Source organism: Lactuca virosa, chromosome 7 (genome assembly GCF_052849685.1).
Source record: "Lactuca virosa cultivar CGN04683 chromosome 7, Lactuca_virosa_CGN04683_v6, whole genome shotgun sequence".
Classification (NCBI taxonomy): domain Eukaryota; kingdom Viridiplantae; phylum Streptophyta; class Magnoliopsida; order Asterales; family Asteraceae; genus Lactuca; species Lactuca virosa.
Genome location: NC_136432.1, coordinates 175,897,579 through 175,917,380, shown reverse-complemented (window position 1 = coordinate 175,917,380; position 19,802 = coordinate 175,897,579). Strand labels below are relative to the sequence as shown.

The 19,802-nt window shown below is 31.1% G+C and overlaps 1 protein-coding gene and 1 long non-coding RNA gene across 2 annotated transcripts; both read left to right on the top strand.

Annotated features, from left to right (window-relative positions):
• Positions 1–4,870: 4,870 nt before the first annotated feature.
• LOC145125865 (uncharacterized) lies at positions 4,871–8,636 on the top strand. The gene is made up of 8 exons (XR_013716204.1): positions 4,871–5,103; positions 5,200–5,461; positions 6,113–6,360; positions 6,745–6,831; positions 7,395–7,484; positions 7,597–7,639; positions 7,750–7,828; positions 8,421–8,636. It is a non-coding gene; the product is annotated as an uncharacterized LOC145125865 (long non-coding RNA).
• A 493-nt stretch (positions 8,637–9,129) lies between these two features.
• Positions 9,130–10,437, top strand: LOC145123629 (large ribosomal subunit protein eL20z-like). Its single transcript, XM_079058832.1, has 4 exons — positions 9,130–9,420; positions 9,706–9,781; positions 9,895–10,009; positions 10,169–10,437. Exons 1-4 carry the CDS (start codon positions 9,231–9,233, stop codon positions 10,232–10,234), a joined length of 447 nt encoding a protein of 148 aa, XP_078914958.1. The 5' UTR covers positions 9,130–9,230; the 3' UTR covers positions 10,235–10,437.
• The last annotated feature ends 9,365 nt before the right edge of the window (positions 10,438–19,802 follow it).

Genomic DNA, 19,802 nt, shown 5'->3' with positions numbered 1-19,802 from the left:
TTAAAATACTTGGTGGTTTAATCTATTAATTAAAATAGACTTTTAATTTAATTAAACTCAAACCATATATTTATGGATTAATAATACTCTTTTAATTAAACGCTTTAATTAACTATTAATAAAGTCCATAAGAGTTAATTTGAACTATTCAACAAAACATCATAATTCCAATTATTAAACTCAAAATTAAAACCATTTAATTAATTGTTTAAGTTACGAACCCAAGAGTTTTAGAATTCAATTCTTTTTTTCATAAAAAACTTTTCTCAAATTCCAAAACTTGAGGGCAAGTTTTGTAATTCTTGAAAACCTTTGGATTCCATAACTTATGGAATTAATGGTGTTTTATGATGAAACTTTCCATGTTCCATAACTTAAGAACAAGTTATGGAATTCTTTAAAACATTAACACCAAATTTTGTAACTCCATACAAAATTTGAATCAAATTTTTTTTTTAAAAAAAAACTTTCATGTCCATAACTTATGGAAGTTTCAAAAACCCTTAAGATCACAACTTTAAAAAAAAAACTTTTGAGCTCCAAAATTTTATGACAAAATATGTAACTCCTTAAAACATTTAGATCAAACTTTTAAAACTAATAAAATAATCATATCATTTTATCTTTTACTAAATTTGACCTAATTCAACTCATATAACAAATGATTCAAATTTTACAAATAATTCGTTTTTCACAAAACAAGTAATTATCTTAAAATTTGACAAACGTCATGTTTTTTTTCCTTTTTTTCCAACTTGAAAATAAAACATTTGCATCAATATAACAGAAAACAACCCATGGCTCTGATACCACTATTGGGTTTTGAGCATTCTAACACTCTTATGGTGTACATGCAACCCTATAAACCTTGGATCTATGTTTTCTCTATTATACATGCAAATATTAACTATTCCAAGGTTTCATCCTAACTAGCATATTATGAAGCACCTATACTACAAAGTTCTAGTTAGATGACATACCTTTTGATGTAGCTTGATGTCTTCAAGCTTTAAGAGCTTAGCCCCAATAGTGTGGAAGCCTCAAATGGAATCACAAATCACCAAAACACCTTGGAAGAACTTGAGAGAATATGTATGCACACTAAAATCGGCCCACTCTCATTTTCACACACTTGTGCCAATTTTGTGAGCCAAGGACCCCTTTATATATTATGGAGGATTAGGGTTACATCCATGTAAACCCTAATACCCATGACCTTTCATTTACATAGGATCCATGGGTTAAAAGCTCCATGGACCATCCATGAAAGCTTAGCCCAACCTAAATGAACTTGACCCATTCCATATATATAAGAGTCCATATTTAATTAGTTCTTTTTGATCACTTAATTAATTCTAAATTAATTCTTGATCAATACTAATTAAATAATATGATTCCATATTAATATATTAGAACTTATAATATATTAATATAAATCATAAATATACTATTCTCAAAAGACTATCCATATAAATTGTGTCGATGAAGTGCAACCCAAATGGACCATGTCGGGTCGGGTCAAGTACATACCAAATATAGTTATGGACTTAGACATTAATCCAACACCTACAACCTATTTTCAGTGAAAAATGAAATTTATTGTCAACTTGACTTCCCAATGACTGCACAAGCTTTCATTTTTTGATGTTTGGACAATGTTTTTGATGTTCCTATGATCAATAATCCAACGAATAAGAAGTTATTAAACTTCTATGAAAAATATTCAAGACCACAATATGAAATTTGGAGCTTAAAAAGAATAGTTGGTCTGAAGATTGGAAAACTGTTTGAAGCTGAAGGTTTTGCAAATATAGCTTCCAAAGGATTCAGAGGAGCTAATCAATAATTTTTTTGATTTCACACTTTTTGATCTTCAACAGATGAATCCATAAGACTGTATTGTATTGCTTAATATTGTTTCTATAGATCCTATGAAGTATGAGCCTATTTTTCATATTTTGAGAAGGATGATTCGGGGACAAATTCAAGAGATTTCTAAGATGGATTTGTAGATTGGAAAAGTGTTGAACAGAAAACCCATTATGAAACCAATTGAACAACCTGATGGATTGGAAAGTCTTAGAGTTAGTTTTATTCAGAAAGAGCCTTGGGGTGTGGTGTACAAAACTTATGAGAATAGAGAAATGAAGAATGTCATGATGTATCTGCAAGACAAACATCTTTATCCGTCAGCTGCTCTCACCAGTGTTCTATCTAGAGCTAAAGCGTGCAAATTAAACAATACCAGCGACGTGAAATCTGTTTCGAACATGATCATATGGTGGGTGATGGTTCGTATGATTTTTTTGTAGACAATCCCGAAGGTGTTCGATGAGAAGAAGTGAAGACAACAGTTTGCAACTTGACACAAAGGGGGAGATTGTTGAGTTTCGGAATTTATGTGTTGTGTCAAGTTTGTAAGCGACTGAGCAGTTTGTAATGTCATAGAGTCTTCATTTTCGTATGCGAGATTGTATGTATTGTATTTCACATATTTAGTTATCCTTAGGTTCGCAGTTCTGAACTGTTGACTTAGGTGTTATCCTTTCTGCCTCTCCTCTCAGGTACTATATATAGGAGAGTTAGTTAGTAGAGAGAGTACCTTTTGCGTAAAGTTCCCTACACTTTGTACTGAATTGTTTGCTTACTCTCTAATGAAATCGTGATCTTATTTACCTTTCTGTATTTCTTAATCATTCATATCGTCATATCATTATCATATTAGAATATATTCGTTCCTAAAATTCTAATAAATATTATAACATGTAACTTTATAGTTTCCACCATAATGTAACATACATTGAATAATCGACATCATTTCTCACATTTTTCCCCATTATAGCCATCATAAGGCCTTGGTTGCTCTATTATCACAACCACTTACCATTCATTATGTTAACTTACATCAACATCCTAAACTGAAGTTTTAGGATGTTACATTATCTACCCTAATACTAGGCCTTCTAAACATATAATTAATCTATAGTTCTAAAATATTTTACAAATAAAAGGTCACTATGACATAATTTGAAAGAAAATATTCTTACATTTCCTAGTAGGATTAGGAAACTATTTAGCACAATCATCTATTGAATTTGTAAAATGATATGGACCACTAAACTATTTTCTTGGCATTAATGATCTGTCACGGTCTAGGATTATTTCTATCACAAAGAAAACATGCAAAAAAACTATAAGAACTTGTCATCATGTCTATATGTAAGCCGGTGTCGACACCTAATGATATTAAAGGTAAGTTAAGCACAATTATGTAAACCTTGTTCGAAGACCCGACCTGATATCACAACCTCTAAAGAGCTCTACAATACCTTCCTTCACACGGCCACACATTACTTATGTCGTCCAACAAATCTGCTTACATATGCATGCTCCTCACAGTGACCACATGAAGTCACTTAAACGGATTCTTAGATATATACGCAACCGTTAGATTTTGGTACATATCTTGATAAAATTTCCAAGCACACATCCATTTGTATAGACATATGTTGATTAAGTAGGGTGCCTTGACCAATGTCACTCTAATTTATTGTGTTTATCTTTCTAGGTGACAACTTGATCTCATTGTCTTACAAAAATTAACTACTATCTCTCGCTCGAGCGTAGAGGCTGACTATCGAAGGTGTAAAATGTCGTTTTTTGAAACATATTGGATCTGAAATTACTATTAAAGTTCCATATCTCAATTCCAATAGTAATACTTATTTATCACGACAACATTATCATCATATATTTATATGAAGGCCTTGTTCATCATCAACTTAAAAAACATACTAAACTCAACTTCATGTGGTTCTGGGAAAAATAGTTAGGGTCAAGTTTGTGTGTTATATGTTCCATCTCGCTACCTTGTGTTTTATTTAATCACTTTCATGGTAGAAGGAGCATCCAACCGGTATGTATAGTTAAACATTCATTATTTTAGTATATTAGTTTCCATCTAATTACAATTATAGCAGTCCTACAATTAAAATAGCTCGAACTAACTAAGTTCTTTCATATAACAATATACCTTATATTTGAATGGAAAATAGTTGGACAAAGTCTTTGGCTGCAAGTAAATATAGTAAAGTTGGTATATATATATATATATATATATATATATATATATATATATATATAGAGAGAGAGAGAGTTAGGTTCAAGTATTCTAACTAATTATTGTGCGGATATCGTATGCTATGAGAATTACTAAGAGAATAAGTTGTTTAGAAATGCGAATATGTTCAACCTTACAAAAATATCGTCATTTTCATGCATTCTCGCTAATTATTATCTATTTTTGTTCTCACACATCGTTTTTCACTCATTTTCATTTTGACAGAATACGACCCAATAAACATTCTGACAAACATTCTGACAAACATTCTGACAGAGTTGAGAATAATAATAATAAGTGTATAATAACCTTATAGACGATTTAATTAGTGAGAATGTGTGTTAATGACAATAGTTATGTAAGATTGAACGTATTTATAGTATTAAACAACATATTTTCTTTATCATTCTCATAGCATACGATATCCGCACAATAATTAGTTAGAATAGAATAACCTAAGCTATATATATATATATATATATATATATATATATATATAAAGAGGAAAACCTTAGGAACAATAAACTATTATGGTTTACAAATTCGTCACAATTTATTCGAGTCTGTCAATATTAGTCCCTCCAAATTAAGGGTTAGTCGGATTTAGTCAGCTTCCCAATTCATTTTTCACGCTTGTGATCAACGTGTCTTCCACCGCCTTTGTTCACCAATATGATTTTTCTGATTGGCTTCCTGGACACGTGTTAATGTCATGTGCCTTTTGCGGTGGTTATTCATCCTTCATGTATATCTATTGGGTCTCAAATCCATGAAAGCAACCTCATTGATACTTCCTCAACATCCCGGTGAATTCCACAAACTTAGATGACATCGACACTTCGATTTCCAATCAACTAAAAAACCCTTAGCCGACTTCCAGTTTCGTGATTTTTCGTAAACTAAGGATCGTCTTCTTCTACTACAACACTAATTGATATATATCTCCTATCGGTTGATTCCCACTTCTCTACGACGTTTTTTAGGTGGTCCTCCTATGTGCTATTTTTATCTTCTTCTTCTCTAGGTGAATAGTTTTTTTCTATCTTTTTTATCATTTGATTTCGCTTTTGATGTTTCAGTTCCATGACGTTTGCTGAATACCCTGGATGGAGAAAATCGATAAACCTTCGGATTCGCCATCGAGAATTAGTAAATCGTTTTTTCTATCCATTTTTATCGTTTGATTTTGTTTTTCATGTTTCAGTTCAAGGAATTTTTAGCGGTGTCTTTTTTGGTCCGCTTAAATTAATCGATGCTAATTATTCCTGTCGTAAACATAACTCCGGTGATGATTGTAAGCTCACCAATTTCCTTACCTTCACTTGCGATTGTTGCAACAAGGTATAATTTAACTCCTATTTTTATCATTGTTTCTTGTCTTTTTTGTGATCTTGATATTGCAAAATCCGTCGAGAACTATTGTATTTTGTGAATTCCTATAGTACTCTGGTTATTGGATGCCATGCTCGAATTTCGTAATCTCTGGGTTATGAAAGAATCTTAGAAAACTGTTTCATGAAGATGAGTGATTTTATGGTAGCTTAAACATTTCTGACTAATTTGAGATTCCAAAAAGGACAAGAAATAATTACTTATTAAATACACTATTCATTTACTAATCAATATCTTCAATATTTTATATTCTTTTCCTTAGAATATTTTGATTCACACATATGAATTATAAGAACATTTAATGTCACTGTGAAATAGATACAATGCTTAAAAGAGAGAACTCATTGGAAATATCATTAAGCAACCTTGTAAACACCAAATCAACCTTGTAAACTCCCTTTAAGATAGCAACAACCCAATCTTGGAAAATAAACTCCAAATATTTTAAATCTAAATTTCATTAATTTTGGTAAGAGAAAAGACTATATGGTAGTTAAAGTTTAGTAAAGATTCAAGTAACATATTTCCTTGGTAACATAGTATTACATGATTTAGAAGTGGCAAATCTCGATGCTTTATTCTTCATTTTTCTTCCAATAGATAATGACGATAATACTCTTACACTCCACCTCATGGACGTGGGCTTAAATTTTTCATGGCCCATTGGAAGAATCAAAGAGGTATTACCTGATTCAATCAATACAATCTCATCCTCACGCACAAGATGTTCCCCAGAGACAATCAAACTCATTGCAACACTAGTGGAAGAACATAAAATTCTAGAAGACAAAAATTAGAATTGCTTATGGAGTTATTTCTTTTCTCTGGTTATACACCTCTATTCATGGGTATGTTTTCCTTTATAATCTTTAACAACACGTATTCCTTTAAACTTATTATTTATGTGGTTCTTCGTTTTGACCAAATAGACTTAATGGATGTTTCATTTTGTTTTGTATGATTGTATGTGTTTCTATGTAAACCATCATTTGTTATTCAAAATCAGTTTTGGAAGAATGGTACAATAGTCATTTACTCATATTCGGATAGTTCGATCAACACTTAGTGGGAATGAAAAGAAAGAAACAAAAGCTTTTGCTAATATGTTTATTCTTGCTTTAGGAATAAAACAGTAATAGTGAGTGTGTCTTCTGAGCTTCCTTTGGGCTTAGGGTTAGGATCCTCTGCAACATTTTGTGTCTCACTGTGTGGAGCCTTTCTTGGTTTATCAGATTCGGTGAAAGTTGACTTTGGTCAAGATGGTTGAGTTGCTTTTGGAGAAAAAGAACAACAATTAGTCAACAAATGGGCATTTGAAGGTGAAAATATTATTCACGGGAAGCCTTCTGGCATAGACAATACGAAAATGGCATGCTACTTTTATTCTCATGACAAAAATACCATGCTCCTTTCATTTTTATAACTAGAATAACATGCTACTTTGATTTCTAAAACAAAAAATAATATGCTACCTTCATTGATATGTCAAAAAAGGCATGTTTTTTTTTTATTTATATGACACATATAGCATGCTATTTGTATTTTTTAGAAAAAAAAAGCTTTCATTTTTATGACAAATATAACATGCTAGTTTCATTTTTATGAACAAAATAGCATTCAACTAGATTTTTTTGGCAAAAAAAGCATGCTACTTTCATATTTATGACAAAAAATAGCATGCTAGTTTCATTGTTACAACAAAAAAAGCATGCAACTTCATTTTTATCACAAAAGAGCATGCTACTTTCATTTTTGTTGCATTTAATCTTATTATCATGTTTGTCGCTCCACCGGGTAGTGTTTTGTTTTCATTCAAACGTAAAAATAAAATTTTAAGATGTGTCTGGAAGCATAAAAATATGTATGTGTATGTGTGTGTCAGATTGTGCGAAAGAGAAACTCAAGAAACTTGGTGTTGATGTTCGTGTTTACCGAGAGCCATCTTGATGTGAAAAATGTCAAGGGCTATTTGGTAATTTTCATTTGAAAAATCTACAAACTGTGTTTGTTATTTTGTATTTGTGTCATTGTTTTAGCTTTCAAGGTATGATTTACTCTAATTTTTTCACTTATTAATTTTGTAGGATAACTTGCTTGAACCTGCACTGGGATTTAGTTGTGTTGGTGGTAACGCTGCTTCTTTGGTTCTTAAATTCTTAAGGAGAGATTAGATTTTTTTTTTTAATTTCATATCATTTTAAGTTTTATTTCAAATAAAATATGAATAATGGTTTCAGGCAGGGCGGAACAATGGTGACCAATAGCGGAATGCCTAAGAAGCCTATAATTGTATCAACTTCTTCATTTATATTTAGAGTAAGTATTCAATTTAATCATTCTTTCACATTTGACCCATTTGATTTTTTAAAATTTCCGATTATTGGTCTATAATGGGTTTTGTTTTTCTTTGTTTTGTTTAAATGCTTAGTAGAAATCTGTAATGCAATTTAACATTTTCATGATTAATTTTATTTAAGAATCATCAAGTTTATCTTTTTATATTATTATGAAAATTTGATTAAAAACATTGTGTTCATCACAAGAACTTTTTTTTAAAAACTAATGTGTATCATAATAATTTGTATATATGGAGGAGCTTTTGTTGAAAGGATTCTGCTTGCAGAAATGGATTAGCTTAGATAAAAAAGAAGAGTAGATAAGAGAGAAGAGTGCAGAGAAATGATAGATTACCTTTTGGGTTTGATTCGTGAAGAAAAATTCAAATACGAGTAAATCCTCCATTTATTCCCATTAAGGGAAAAATAAATGAGGGTGAATGTGTAAAAAGTTGGTACTTAATGGGGAGGTCTATATAAGTTGATTATTATTATGTGGTTTTTTATGTGTTAACTCAAAGAGGCATCCATACCATATATAGCTTACCAGATTAAGTCATGTTTTTTTTCAGCATGGAGTTTGCTCCCTTCAATGAATTGCACACAACATTATACAATACACTTGGGAAGCTTCAGAGCCAGCCTAAGCAAATCATTAAGTTCTAATTCCTTGGCTATGCCCCTAATTATGACAATGTACTTCTAATTGAGTTTGTGGTATTGTGAATTTGCTAATCATGGTTTCTTTTTATAATAGAATGGAATCTTTATGGTTAGTTTTGTGAATTTCTTGTGTAGGCATGTACTTTTGTTTTTATATTTAATATGAATGAATGTTTTTAACTTTTTGAAATTAGGTAAATGGAATACACCGACCATACGAAGCATGGGTAGCTACATTAGTTATGACTCTTCGGTTTTTTTTATACATATCCAAGAAATCAAAATATTACAACTACACTTAATCCTTCTTAAACCTTATAAGATGTGCATTGAATCTTTAACTATCGGATAGAGTTGAGATCATCTTTGTGGGATAATATGAACATTTTTCTATGAACAGTACAAATTGGTTGAGAAAAATCACCACTTGCAATAAAAAAATGATTGCTATTTCGTACAATTAACATATGAAGTTGACACTATCCTGAACGATTTTCACATGAATTACAAATAAAAAGAAAAATAACAAAAAAAGAAACTCATATGTCCACGTGTCGGCATTTAATTAGCAAAAGAAGGATTGGAATTATCTGAACTATATTATTTGTGTTCGTATAGTATCGTAGATATTCAGTATCGATCCAATTTGAGAATCATCTGATCGGAACCTCCTAAAACCCTAGAATTTCTTCGAATATCATCTCCACAAAAAAAAAATCATGAGTGAACCAGGGAAGGATTACTATCAAGATCAGCAACAACCCCCTTATGAATATGGAACTTTCCAAGGCGTTCAAAACTATCCTCCTCCGCCGCCTGTCATCGGTTTTCCGCAGCCAATTCCACCTCCCGGCGTCTCCGGTGGTCCTTCTGTCAACCACTACGTCCATGGTTACCAGGCCTTTCCAGGTATCATAACTGGATCTCTTCGGATCAAATAGGCGAAATAGTGTTTATGTTGAGAATTGAGATTGATCAACTTAATAATGATCTTAAAATCGATCTGTTTCACAGTAATTTCTCCAAATTAGTTTGATACATGATAGAATCAACAACAGAACATGCGAAACTGTCAATGTGGAATGATCTTACGATCAGACTGTTAAATTCGACGAATTGCACTACCCAATTTCTATGTTTTTTTATCAATTAGGGTTTATGTTGAATTTGTGCATTTATTATGGTGTTTTCCAGGTTATGCAGTTGCTGAGGGAAGACCTGTAAGGCAGAGGCGCCTTCCATGCTGTGGTATTGGCATAGCGTGGTTATTGTAAGCTTTAATCCTGTTAAATTCAAACAAATCAAATGATCTTGGAGTTGATTTTAAGTTAACTTTTTATATATATATCAGTTTGATCTGATTTTGGGTTTTTGATTTTGAAGGTTCATTATTGGTTTCTTCATGGCTGCAATCCCCTGGTATATTGGAGCATTCATTCTAATGTGTGCCAGATATGATCATCGTGAGAAACCTGGATATATTGCATGCTTAATTGCTGTAAGATCTTCATTCTTCCCCTTCACTCATATTTTTGTCAAATCCCATTAGGTGTTTCTTCACAATCTTTACAATAGATCCAAGATTGCTAAATCTAACACCCACAATATTATTATTTTTTTAATATTTTCATTTGGTTTGTGTTTTGTTGTGTTTCAGGCTATTATTGTGACAATTGGTGTGATTTTTGGTGTAACAAGTGATGATTATGACTGGGACTGGTGATCTATTTGAAGCAGTAAAGTCAGCTGTACAGACTTAATTAAAAGGATTGATGCATATATATGTGAAATCAATTCAAATTTCCTTCTCGTGATTCTTAGGATATGAAAAAGCATTAATGTCATGAAATTGTGGTTCACTTGTCTTTTTTAGGTTATTGGTGTATGTTATTTGTTATTAATGTATGGTGGTCGCCGTTTCTAGAACCTTTGTTTTAATGCTAAGTTCGACCTATATGTATATAATTATATATCTCTTATAATAAAAGGTATTTAATCAATGTTGTTCGAGATATATATCAATTTTTTTCTATGTTATTGTTATTGTTATTGTTATTGTTATTATTATTATTATTATTATTATTATTATTATTGTTAATTTAGAAGTAAAAGTCAATCTTTTGTTGGTAAACTAGTGTTATTAGCATATTTTAGTGTAATTTTAATTACTATCAAGATATAGACTGAGTTCGGTTTACTATCCGGAGTATGGGGTGCACACTCAAAAATGATAAATATGAACTTGTGAATACAGGGTCAGAACCCCTGGCGGTGGTCGGGCAGTGCCCCGAAACCTAAACAGATTTCGATGGTTAGGCAATGCCCCGAAACCTAAACAAATTTTTATAATAGGAAAGAGTCTGAAACTATATTTCCCGCCAAAACCAGTTATGACATCATGATAATGTAATAGTTTGGTATGTCTTATGAATACCATTGTAATCACCATTTTGGCGCCAGTTTTGGTGTATAACCACCTTCCTAACCAACTTTTTGGCACCAGGAAGGAAGATAACAAACTTCGAATGGCCATTTTCCTTTTAGCCATTTTCCCTCTATAAAATGAAGATGGATATTTCATGTAAAGGTTACACTCTTAATATTCAAAAATTTGATTCTTAGCATTTTCTGTCTCTCTAAATAACACATCAAAGCAAAGGTATTATATGTTTCTTAATTCAAATTAGGCTTGTAATTCGAATTGTTCATGTTCTTGGATTATCTCACTTTTGAATTCGTATACCACAAGCAATAGGAATGAATTATAGGTTTCAGAAAGTGTTTGGAAACTCGATCCTAGAAATTATCCAATTGTTAATTGTTATTTTGATACCTTATATCTAACTTCTTTTTCATCTCATCAGCTCTGTTGCTATAACCAATTAAAGCAGCCCCTACATAACCTCTGTCGCCACAACCTAAGTTTTTTCATTGTATCTATATCCAATTTATGTATTGGTGTATTTGAGATTTTGTTGAAAGAAGTATCACAATGCATCGACCGAAATCCATCAAATGATTAACCCTTATTTTGTGGACTAGGTGCAAATTTAGTATGTAGCATATGTGACCTTACTGTATCGGTTTCAAAATATACAATATTTATAACGCTTATGATCAAGGTTCTAAAAAGCTCTTCATGGCTTCGCCATGACGTGTCATGGCTCCAAGGCTTGTATTTGACATCACGCTTTAACAAAATATCGCCTTAAGTCATACATATATAAAAATAAATAATAGTAGAAAATATACATCGAATTATTAATTGCATAAAAAATTGTCGTCTTAAGTCACACCTTACAAACGACATAGCTCGCTACAACTCATACAAGTTTGAGGTTTAATATTGCCGCCAATGTCACATCTAACATTAATTAGAACCTTGCTAATGATTGAGTTTTGTGTGTCTTTTATATGTTTAGTGACTCAACTCATTTTTTGTCGTGGTTGACTTACGAATATTCGAATATATCTCCCTCGTTTACCTTGGTCAAGCCAAATTAGTGATTATGTTATACATATAAAAGGCATTTAAATTGGTGTCCCCTGAATCGATAGCATCTTATTTATTCTGAAAATAATATTAAATTTTCTCAAGCCAACATACTATTAAGAATTTATTATTGCAATGACTTGGTTATTTCAACAAATATATTTGTTAATATTTTTACCATACATGTTTATTCTCGTAATATATATATATATATATATATATATATATATATATATATATATATATATATATAAACTAAATTACTAAAATACTCGTTTGTAATCCTTTTCACAGTCGATATCCTTATTCACGACATGGTTATTAACAAATTTATTTTTTTCTGCCTCATATTATGCATAATCGATTATCAAAATTTGGTGATTGCATATTTCAAATCGATTTCTAAACAATATGTTTCATCCCCTACAATCAATTTAGGAGATTTGTGTTTTTTCTCCTCTAAACTATCTTGTCATGAAATGAATGTGTAGTTGGTGGTTATGAATTTGGGATTTGTAACTCCAAAGAGGTGAGTTCAATCAACCTTAACTTCTTTATCGATCGACATCTTGGAAGTAGCTATCAATGTAGACATGGATTTTGGTTGATGAATACGTTTGGATTGATGACATTTCCAAGTCATATATTGAATTTGGGACCCAAATTATGTTCAATTGATTGATATTATTGGGTAAGTTTGATATGATCCGGTGAGAAGCCACAACAAAAGTAGTCTTCATGTTTGCAAGGTTTTAGGAGGAAGACTTGGCATTTTCCTCATGTTTTAATAAGGGGAGCTAGTACTCTTGATTAGGAGTCCATGATTAGTTTGCATGCATGTTTCCTATTTTCTAGAGTAGTGATAGTTTGCATATTTATTTCCATGTTGATGTTCATTTGAGGGTATGAATTAAAAACGTAAAATTGTTCAATTAGTCTTCTTCATCTCATGTTATTAGGAGATTAGTCATCTCAAATTAAGCTCTATCGGAGTTCATGATGGAGATATCTACCATAACTTTGTTATCGATCGACTACAACGAGATTTCTATTGATATGTTTCAAAAATTTTGGGAGAAAGGTAATATTGAAATGTTACAAGTTCATTAGTTTTTAATAATATAAAATCAATTTAAAGATAGTGTTATTATGATTAAATTAAGTATTTAAGTATATATATGAGAGTTTATAGGTTTTATAAAGATATATATTTAAAGTTTAAAGTGTATATATATATATATATATATATATATATATATATATATATATATATATATATATATATATATATATATATATGAGAATGTGAATATAGCCTTAAAGGTATATACGTTTGGGCACCCAAACCCACCATAGTACGTCGTTTTGCTTGATATATTCATTATAATGTTCTTAAACTTCAACCCCTAACTTGATTTACTTTCAAGATTTTTGAAATTTCACTATTATTTTCCTCTTACATCACATCTTTTTGCTAAACATCTACTAGGCAATATATATATATATATATATATATATATATATATATATATATATATATAGGAGTAGGATCAAATGAGAACACCTAAAAGGTTGAGAACGCGAGAACAAATCTCATCCATTTATTATTTTAGATCTAAGGCTATAATTAATTAGAAATTTTGTTATTATTAAAATGTTTAAATTCAATTAATTTGAATTAAAAATAAGAAAATGGTACCATGGTAATTAATCATCCCCCTATTTTAAACAGCTCCTAAAATCTCTCAATCTGTCTCTGTATAAACCTACGACTTCATCAATCACTCCACCATTTTCGACTTCATCTTTCTCTCTATTCCTAGGGCACGCCTCCCTCATCTGTACATCAGTATCAACCGCTACGTCTAAATCAAACCCTCTTGGTGGTTATTCTTGGTAGCGAATGAAGAAGAAGAAAGGGAAAGAAGGAGGGCTCGGTGGTGGTAATTTGATCGGAAAGAGGAGGGGAAAAAAGACCACCGGTTCTCAGTTTGATTAAAGAAAGGAGAAAGATGGAAGCAACAGAGGGGGTAGCGAGGGGATCATCAAGCAGCTTCCTAACTGCTTCGCTTCTGCTCCGGGAATTCAATACGAAGGGAAAGGAGGAGGCTGCTCCGAGGTGAGGGGAAAAAGCCAAGAGGCTGCTGCCTCTTTTGAATTCGCCGGAAACACAACCCCATCCTGGTGGTTATTCTTGGCAGGGAACGAAGAAAAAGAATGAGAAAGAAGGAGCAGAAATCAGTTCATCAATTTCAGCAGCAAAAAGTGGGTTTAATGGAGGTTTTTTGAGTCTTGATTTACTCGAAATTCAACAACTAACAATGACTAGAAAGGTAATGTTTTTGTAGTTGTTCTTGATCTTTGATTTCAGCAGCAAATTAAGCATTAAAAGGGTGCTTTTGGTGTGGTAATACTTGACAAAAAGGAATGAAAAAAGGGATGAATCGAGGGCTGAAACCGAGAGGTCAACAACTCTTTTCTTATATTCATGTGTGATCTTTTTTATTACTTCAGGGTTTAATTTGCCTTGAGGCGTTTTTTTCTAACTGGTTGAGTTATTCTTCTGATTCCTCTCATCTCATTTGTGACACTCTCTAAGTCAAGAATGGGTTTTGTCATGTGCCTCTCGTGGGATCGGCAGTTATGGTATTTATTTATGATTAGAGCGGTATTCATTATGATTAGAAGTGTATTCATTTGTGATTAATGATATATATTCATTTATGAATATAATTACAATTATAGGATTTCATATGTATTTTATATTTTGTTCATGTCTCTTCATATATAATTTGACGTCATATGTGTTTTTCTAAATCTTTTTCATTTAGTTGATTGTTAATTGTATTTATTTCTTTATTTGACAGTGTGTAGAGGAAATCGATATGCTTCTACAAACAATGTTGGAGCGCTAATTTACAACCAAACAATACAAAGTAGAAAAGATCTTGCCTTATTCATTTATGATTATATAATAATAATAATTAATTATTTTTATTATAATTTTTGTTTATGTTGTATTCAAATGTGATTATAGAAAAATAGATATGTATTACATTGTAACTTTTTGTGTTATTATTTATGAATAGATGTGTAATCTAGTTATAAGTATCCAATATGTTTTATTTTATTTATAATTATAGTTGTATTGTAATTTTTCTCTATAAATTGTGTTATATTTGTTTATTATTATAACTTAATTCATCTATTCATTCACGATTACAACGGATTCATATATGACTATAAATATGTTTTTATTTTTGTATGATTACACATATTTGGTTGAAATGATTAATTCATCAATCTTTTTGATATACTGGTAAAAAAAACATTTTCTAATTATGGAAAAAACATTTTTTTTAATAATCTGATTGATTAAAATCAGATTGAATTTATTTCTAGTATTTAAGTAAAAAAAATCAATTAATTAGATAACATCTCATGATTGTAGGAATTAATTAATTATCCATATTTAATTACATTATAAAATTCCTTTTACGCCCTTATGGAATGATTGGTCTACAACTGTTCTCGCGTTCTCAACCTTTTAGGTGTTCTCATTTGATCATCTCCATATATATATATATATATATATATATATATATATATATATATATATATATATATATATATATATATATATATATATATATATATATATATATATATATATATATATATATATGAAAGTTTACAATGATATTTATGAAATTTTCTCAAAAACATTTGTCTTCAATATACCTAGCTAGTTCATTTAAGGGAAAGTGACCTAAAAGGATAATATAGTCTAATTTTGTACACGTTTAGTCATCATTGTTTTTTTTGGTGTAAAACAAGCCATTGAACTTATTTTTTTTGTACACATTCAGTCTTTATGACTAATTACTCTAGGTTAAGTTCTCAATATGTATACATTTAGTCCTTAATGATTTTTTTGTAAAATAAGACCTTATTGTTTTCTTACATAATCAGTCCTTATGATGAGTTTCTTCAGGTTTTGCTCATGTGACATCTTATGTAGTACAATAATTAATGAGGTGTTATCGTGTCCGGCTCGTCTGAACACTGGAATCATATGTTACTTTTCCTGGTTTTGGTAATAGCATTGTACTATTAATATTAATAACTATGATAGTACAATACCAACTATATTCCATACCAATACAAGTTTTTATTCAATAGCAATACCAACTACATTACATCAGGTGAAGAAAATACATTAGGCATAATAATTTCAATTTTTGGAAATAATGTCTACATTCATAAGAGTTGGTTATACTATTAATAATAATAACATGGTCCTTTTGGGTTACATGTAAGGACGAGAAACCTCCACTTTAACAGCTGCAAATGCATCTTCAAAATTTGGGGTCAATTTGAAAAGAAAAAAAAAACTATTTGCAGAAAAATGGTCAAAATCGACATACCAAAGAATTATGGAAGACTTTAAACTTTTTTCCATGGTGTTATTTTGTCTTGGAAGTTCCAATTCGAGTTAAGAGAAAGCAATCATAAAGAATCTAATTGCATGTTATTGAGATGGATGAAACTGAAGCCGAAGACATCTTCTTCTTGGAGAAAACTAGTGCACAACCATTATTTGATCGATTCATGAATTAGGTTATAGGTATAAGGAAGGAAGAGTCATGTATGTGAACACCTCATTAATTATTGTCCTACATAGGATATCACGTGAGCAAACCCTAAAGAAAATCGGTCATAAGGACTGAATGTGTACAAAAACGACAATGACTTATTTTGCAACAAAAAATCATTAAGGACTAAATGTATATAAACTAAGAGCTTAACTTGAAGTAGCCGCTCATAACGTGGAGTAGCTGGTCATAAGAATTGAATGTGTACAAAACAACACGTTAAAAGACTTATTTAAAAAAAAACAATAAAGACTAAACGTGTACAAAATAAGAAGTATATTACCTTTATAGACTATTTTTTCTTCATTTACATGTATCTTATATCGGAAGGAAGTTGGAACAAAAAAAATACAATACATATGCTTATAAAAAGGAAGAACGACAAAGTTGGAAAAGAAATGAGTAGCAAGAGTTTTTACGGAAATACAAAGAAATAAAGTGAATTATATCTTAGTCGTTGAAATTCATAACTTTAAAATACAATTCGATGGTTTTCAACGTGTGTATTTGTAACACCGTAAATTTTCAAACAAATTTTTTCATTTTAAAATCACATAAATCTCATCAACACATTTCACAAAATCCCCAATTGTCAAATTAACGAAAACACATTTTCATAATTGTTGGATAAGATCCAGGAATCGCCAACTGTTTTGTCGTGTAGCGCCCACGACGTGGCCTATGAGTGGCCACAGCGTGAAGACCTCCTGAGTTTGACTTTGATCATTGACTTTGACATGGTTCACTTTTTGGTCAATTTAAGGGTTGTAGGGTGTAGACTGAGAGGGTACTATTTATTGTTGTTAGGCGCCTCGTAGGAACGGTCTTCACTGTGTGAGAGATGTTGTGGTTAGTTGCTATCTGTGAGGTAAGTTTTCTCATTATATTTACCTGTGTGGTAGTGTATACATGTTGACTAGATGGGTCTTATTTGTTGACTATTGTTATATATGAAACTTAGTTGCTGATAACTCCTAGACTGATGTGAGTTAATAGGATTGATGATAGTCCTCAAGGTTGCTGATAACCCGCGAGGTGTGCTATTAATCCACAGGGAGTGATGTTAGCTCATTGGGATTGTTGATAATCCACAGGGTTGTTAAGAACTCATGGTTGTTTACTATGTTGTGTAGTATGTGATATTTTTGGAAACTCACTAAGCTTCGTGCTTATAATTGTAGATTAAATGTGTTTCAGGTATTTCAGATGATCGTGAGAAGGCGAAGGCTTGACTATACACTCCAGCCTGTAGATTTTATGATTATGCATGTTTGATACTCTGATTTGAGATGATTGTATTTGATACACCTGGGTTTTATCAACTTGGTTTTTATAATAATTGATGTTTTATTTGTATTAAAAATCTAAAAAAATTGTGGTAAAAACGGATGTTACATTCATTAGGGTTGATACACCATTCATTGTGGTTAGTTTATTGTATTTGATACACCATTCCGTTTCTTTCAAAAAAATATTGTTCGGATGTATTACGAAACATAATGGTTTATTGGATAGAAATTTTTTAATAGAGTTATTGGTTACGAATAAGTATTGAAGAACAACGATAATGGTTGAGAGGCAAGGAGAAAGAGATTGTCCGATAAGGAAATGGGAAGATAGTGTAGGGTTGGACTTGAAAAAGTATCACTTTCCAAGGACATGACCTAGATAGAAAATTGTAGAGGCTTAAGATAAGGGTAATATTGTGTAGTCGTGCTCCATTTTCTTTGTTTGGACTAATACTTGATATCATTACTCATGTATCTTTCATGTTTTTCTTGCAGATCCACATCCCGTGGAGATTCCTTTAAGCTCAATAGTTCATCACTTTAGATAAAACACCATTTTTTCTCCATTGCAGGCTGATGTTTTTGTACGCGGATATGAGAGATATCATTATTCTTAATTTTCTTATATTTTATTTGTATGTCTTTTTTCCCTTATTCTTATTTTTTATATCTTTATTTGTATGTCTTTTTTCCCTTTATGTTGAAGGTCTTGTATGAAAACACTCTCCTTATATACTATCATAGGGGCCCTTACCGTATTCACATGGGACTTAAGTAGGGTTTTTTTGAACGGCTAAATGAATTTATTAAAAATAAAGCTAGCAAGAAACTAGAAAATGAATCAATTACAATTCAATCACTAGTAGCAAAAAACATTTGGCCTAACAGTATAATATATGCCTTCCCTCTATAAGGTCAAAGATTCAAGTCTTACTTAAAAGTTAAAACATATGTTATAGTAAAAGTTGACTCGATTTGCCTTTTAAAAAAATGTAATGCAAGTTTGCTATTCTGGATTAGTTACCGAAATGAAAGAGTGGTTAACTATAAAATCTAGGGAAATTGAGTAATCTAGGAAGTTTTTAATGCTACTTTAAAAACAATAACCATAAATTACCATTATTTTATTTTTGAAAAATTACTACAAAGTCTGGAATGAGTCATTCTGGACCCGTATTTTGAAATCGGTAATAAGTATAAGATCCGACCTGGTATTGTGGTTCCCCCTATAAATATCATGTTGGAGTTCATTTCGAATCGACTAATATCAAACTAAATTCCAGACTTCATTTCAAACTCAGTAATTTCGAACTACCAAATTCAACAGCAAATCTCTTCTTCTAGTGATTGTCTCCAATTTAAACGAGTTTAATAGGTATACAGTTATTTACATTATACCAAATGACACATATACTTATTAAGTAAAATTGTTGACAAGGTACCCATGGGGTAGAGTGATATGAGATTTCACTTATAAACACTGAGTATTGTCTTTGATAAGATTTAGGGGTATTTGATACCTACCGAGCCAAGATTCGGTAGTAGACATACATATATTGTGCATGGATTTGTCTATGCATTTAAGGTATGTCCACTATGTTTCATAATAGTTTTTAAGCAACAAGTATTATAACTTTATTATGTTTTTTAGTTGTTTGACATATTCATTTTGTAGATTTGGACCATGGAGACATTTCCCAACAGTAGTATATTTGGTTACCTGATGTGTCTAAATAGTTATACCTAATTTTACCTACTAATCTACTAGCTATTCGACCCAGGGCAGTGTACCCTTTCGCGTATAGTATAGCACAAAAGTCGGGTTATCGAACTCAGGGAACGGTTTTAATTAAT

What these genes read in the sequence shown, in the direction of transcription:
- LOC145123629 (XM_079058832.1), top strand. Translation starts at nt 9,231, where the DNA reads ATGAGTGAACCAGGGAAGGATTACTATCAAGATCAGCAACAACCCCCT. An exon ending in TGGTTACCAGGCCTTTCCAG is followed by an intron (nt 9,421 to 9,705) that starts GTATCATAACTG and finishes GGTGTTTTCCAG; the next exon opens with GTTATGCAGTTGCTGAGGGA. An exon ending in ATATTGCATGCTTAATTGCT is followed by an intron (nt 10,010 to 10,168) that starts GTAAGATCTTCA and finishes GTTGTGTTTCAG; the next exon opens with GCTATTATTGTGACAATTGG.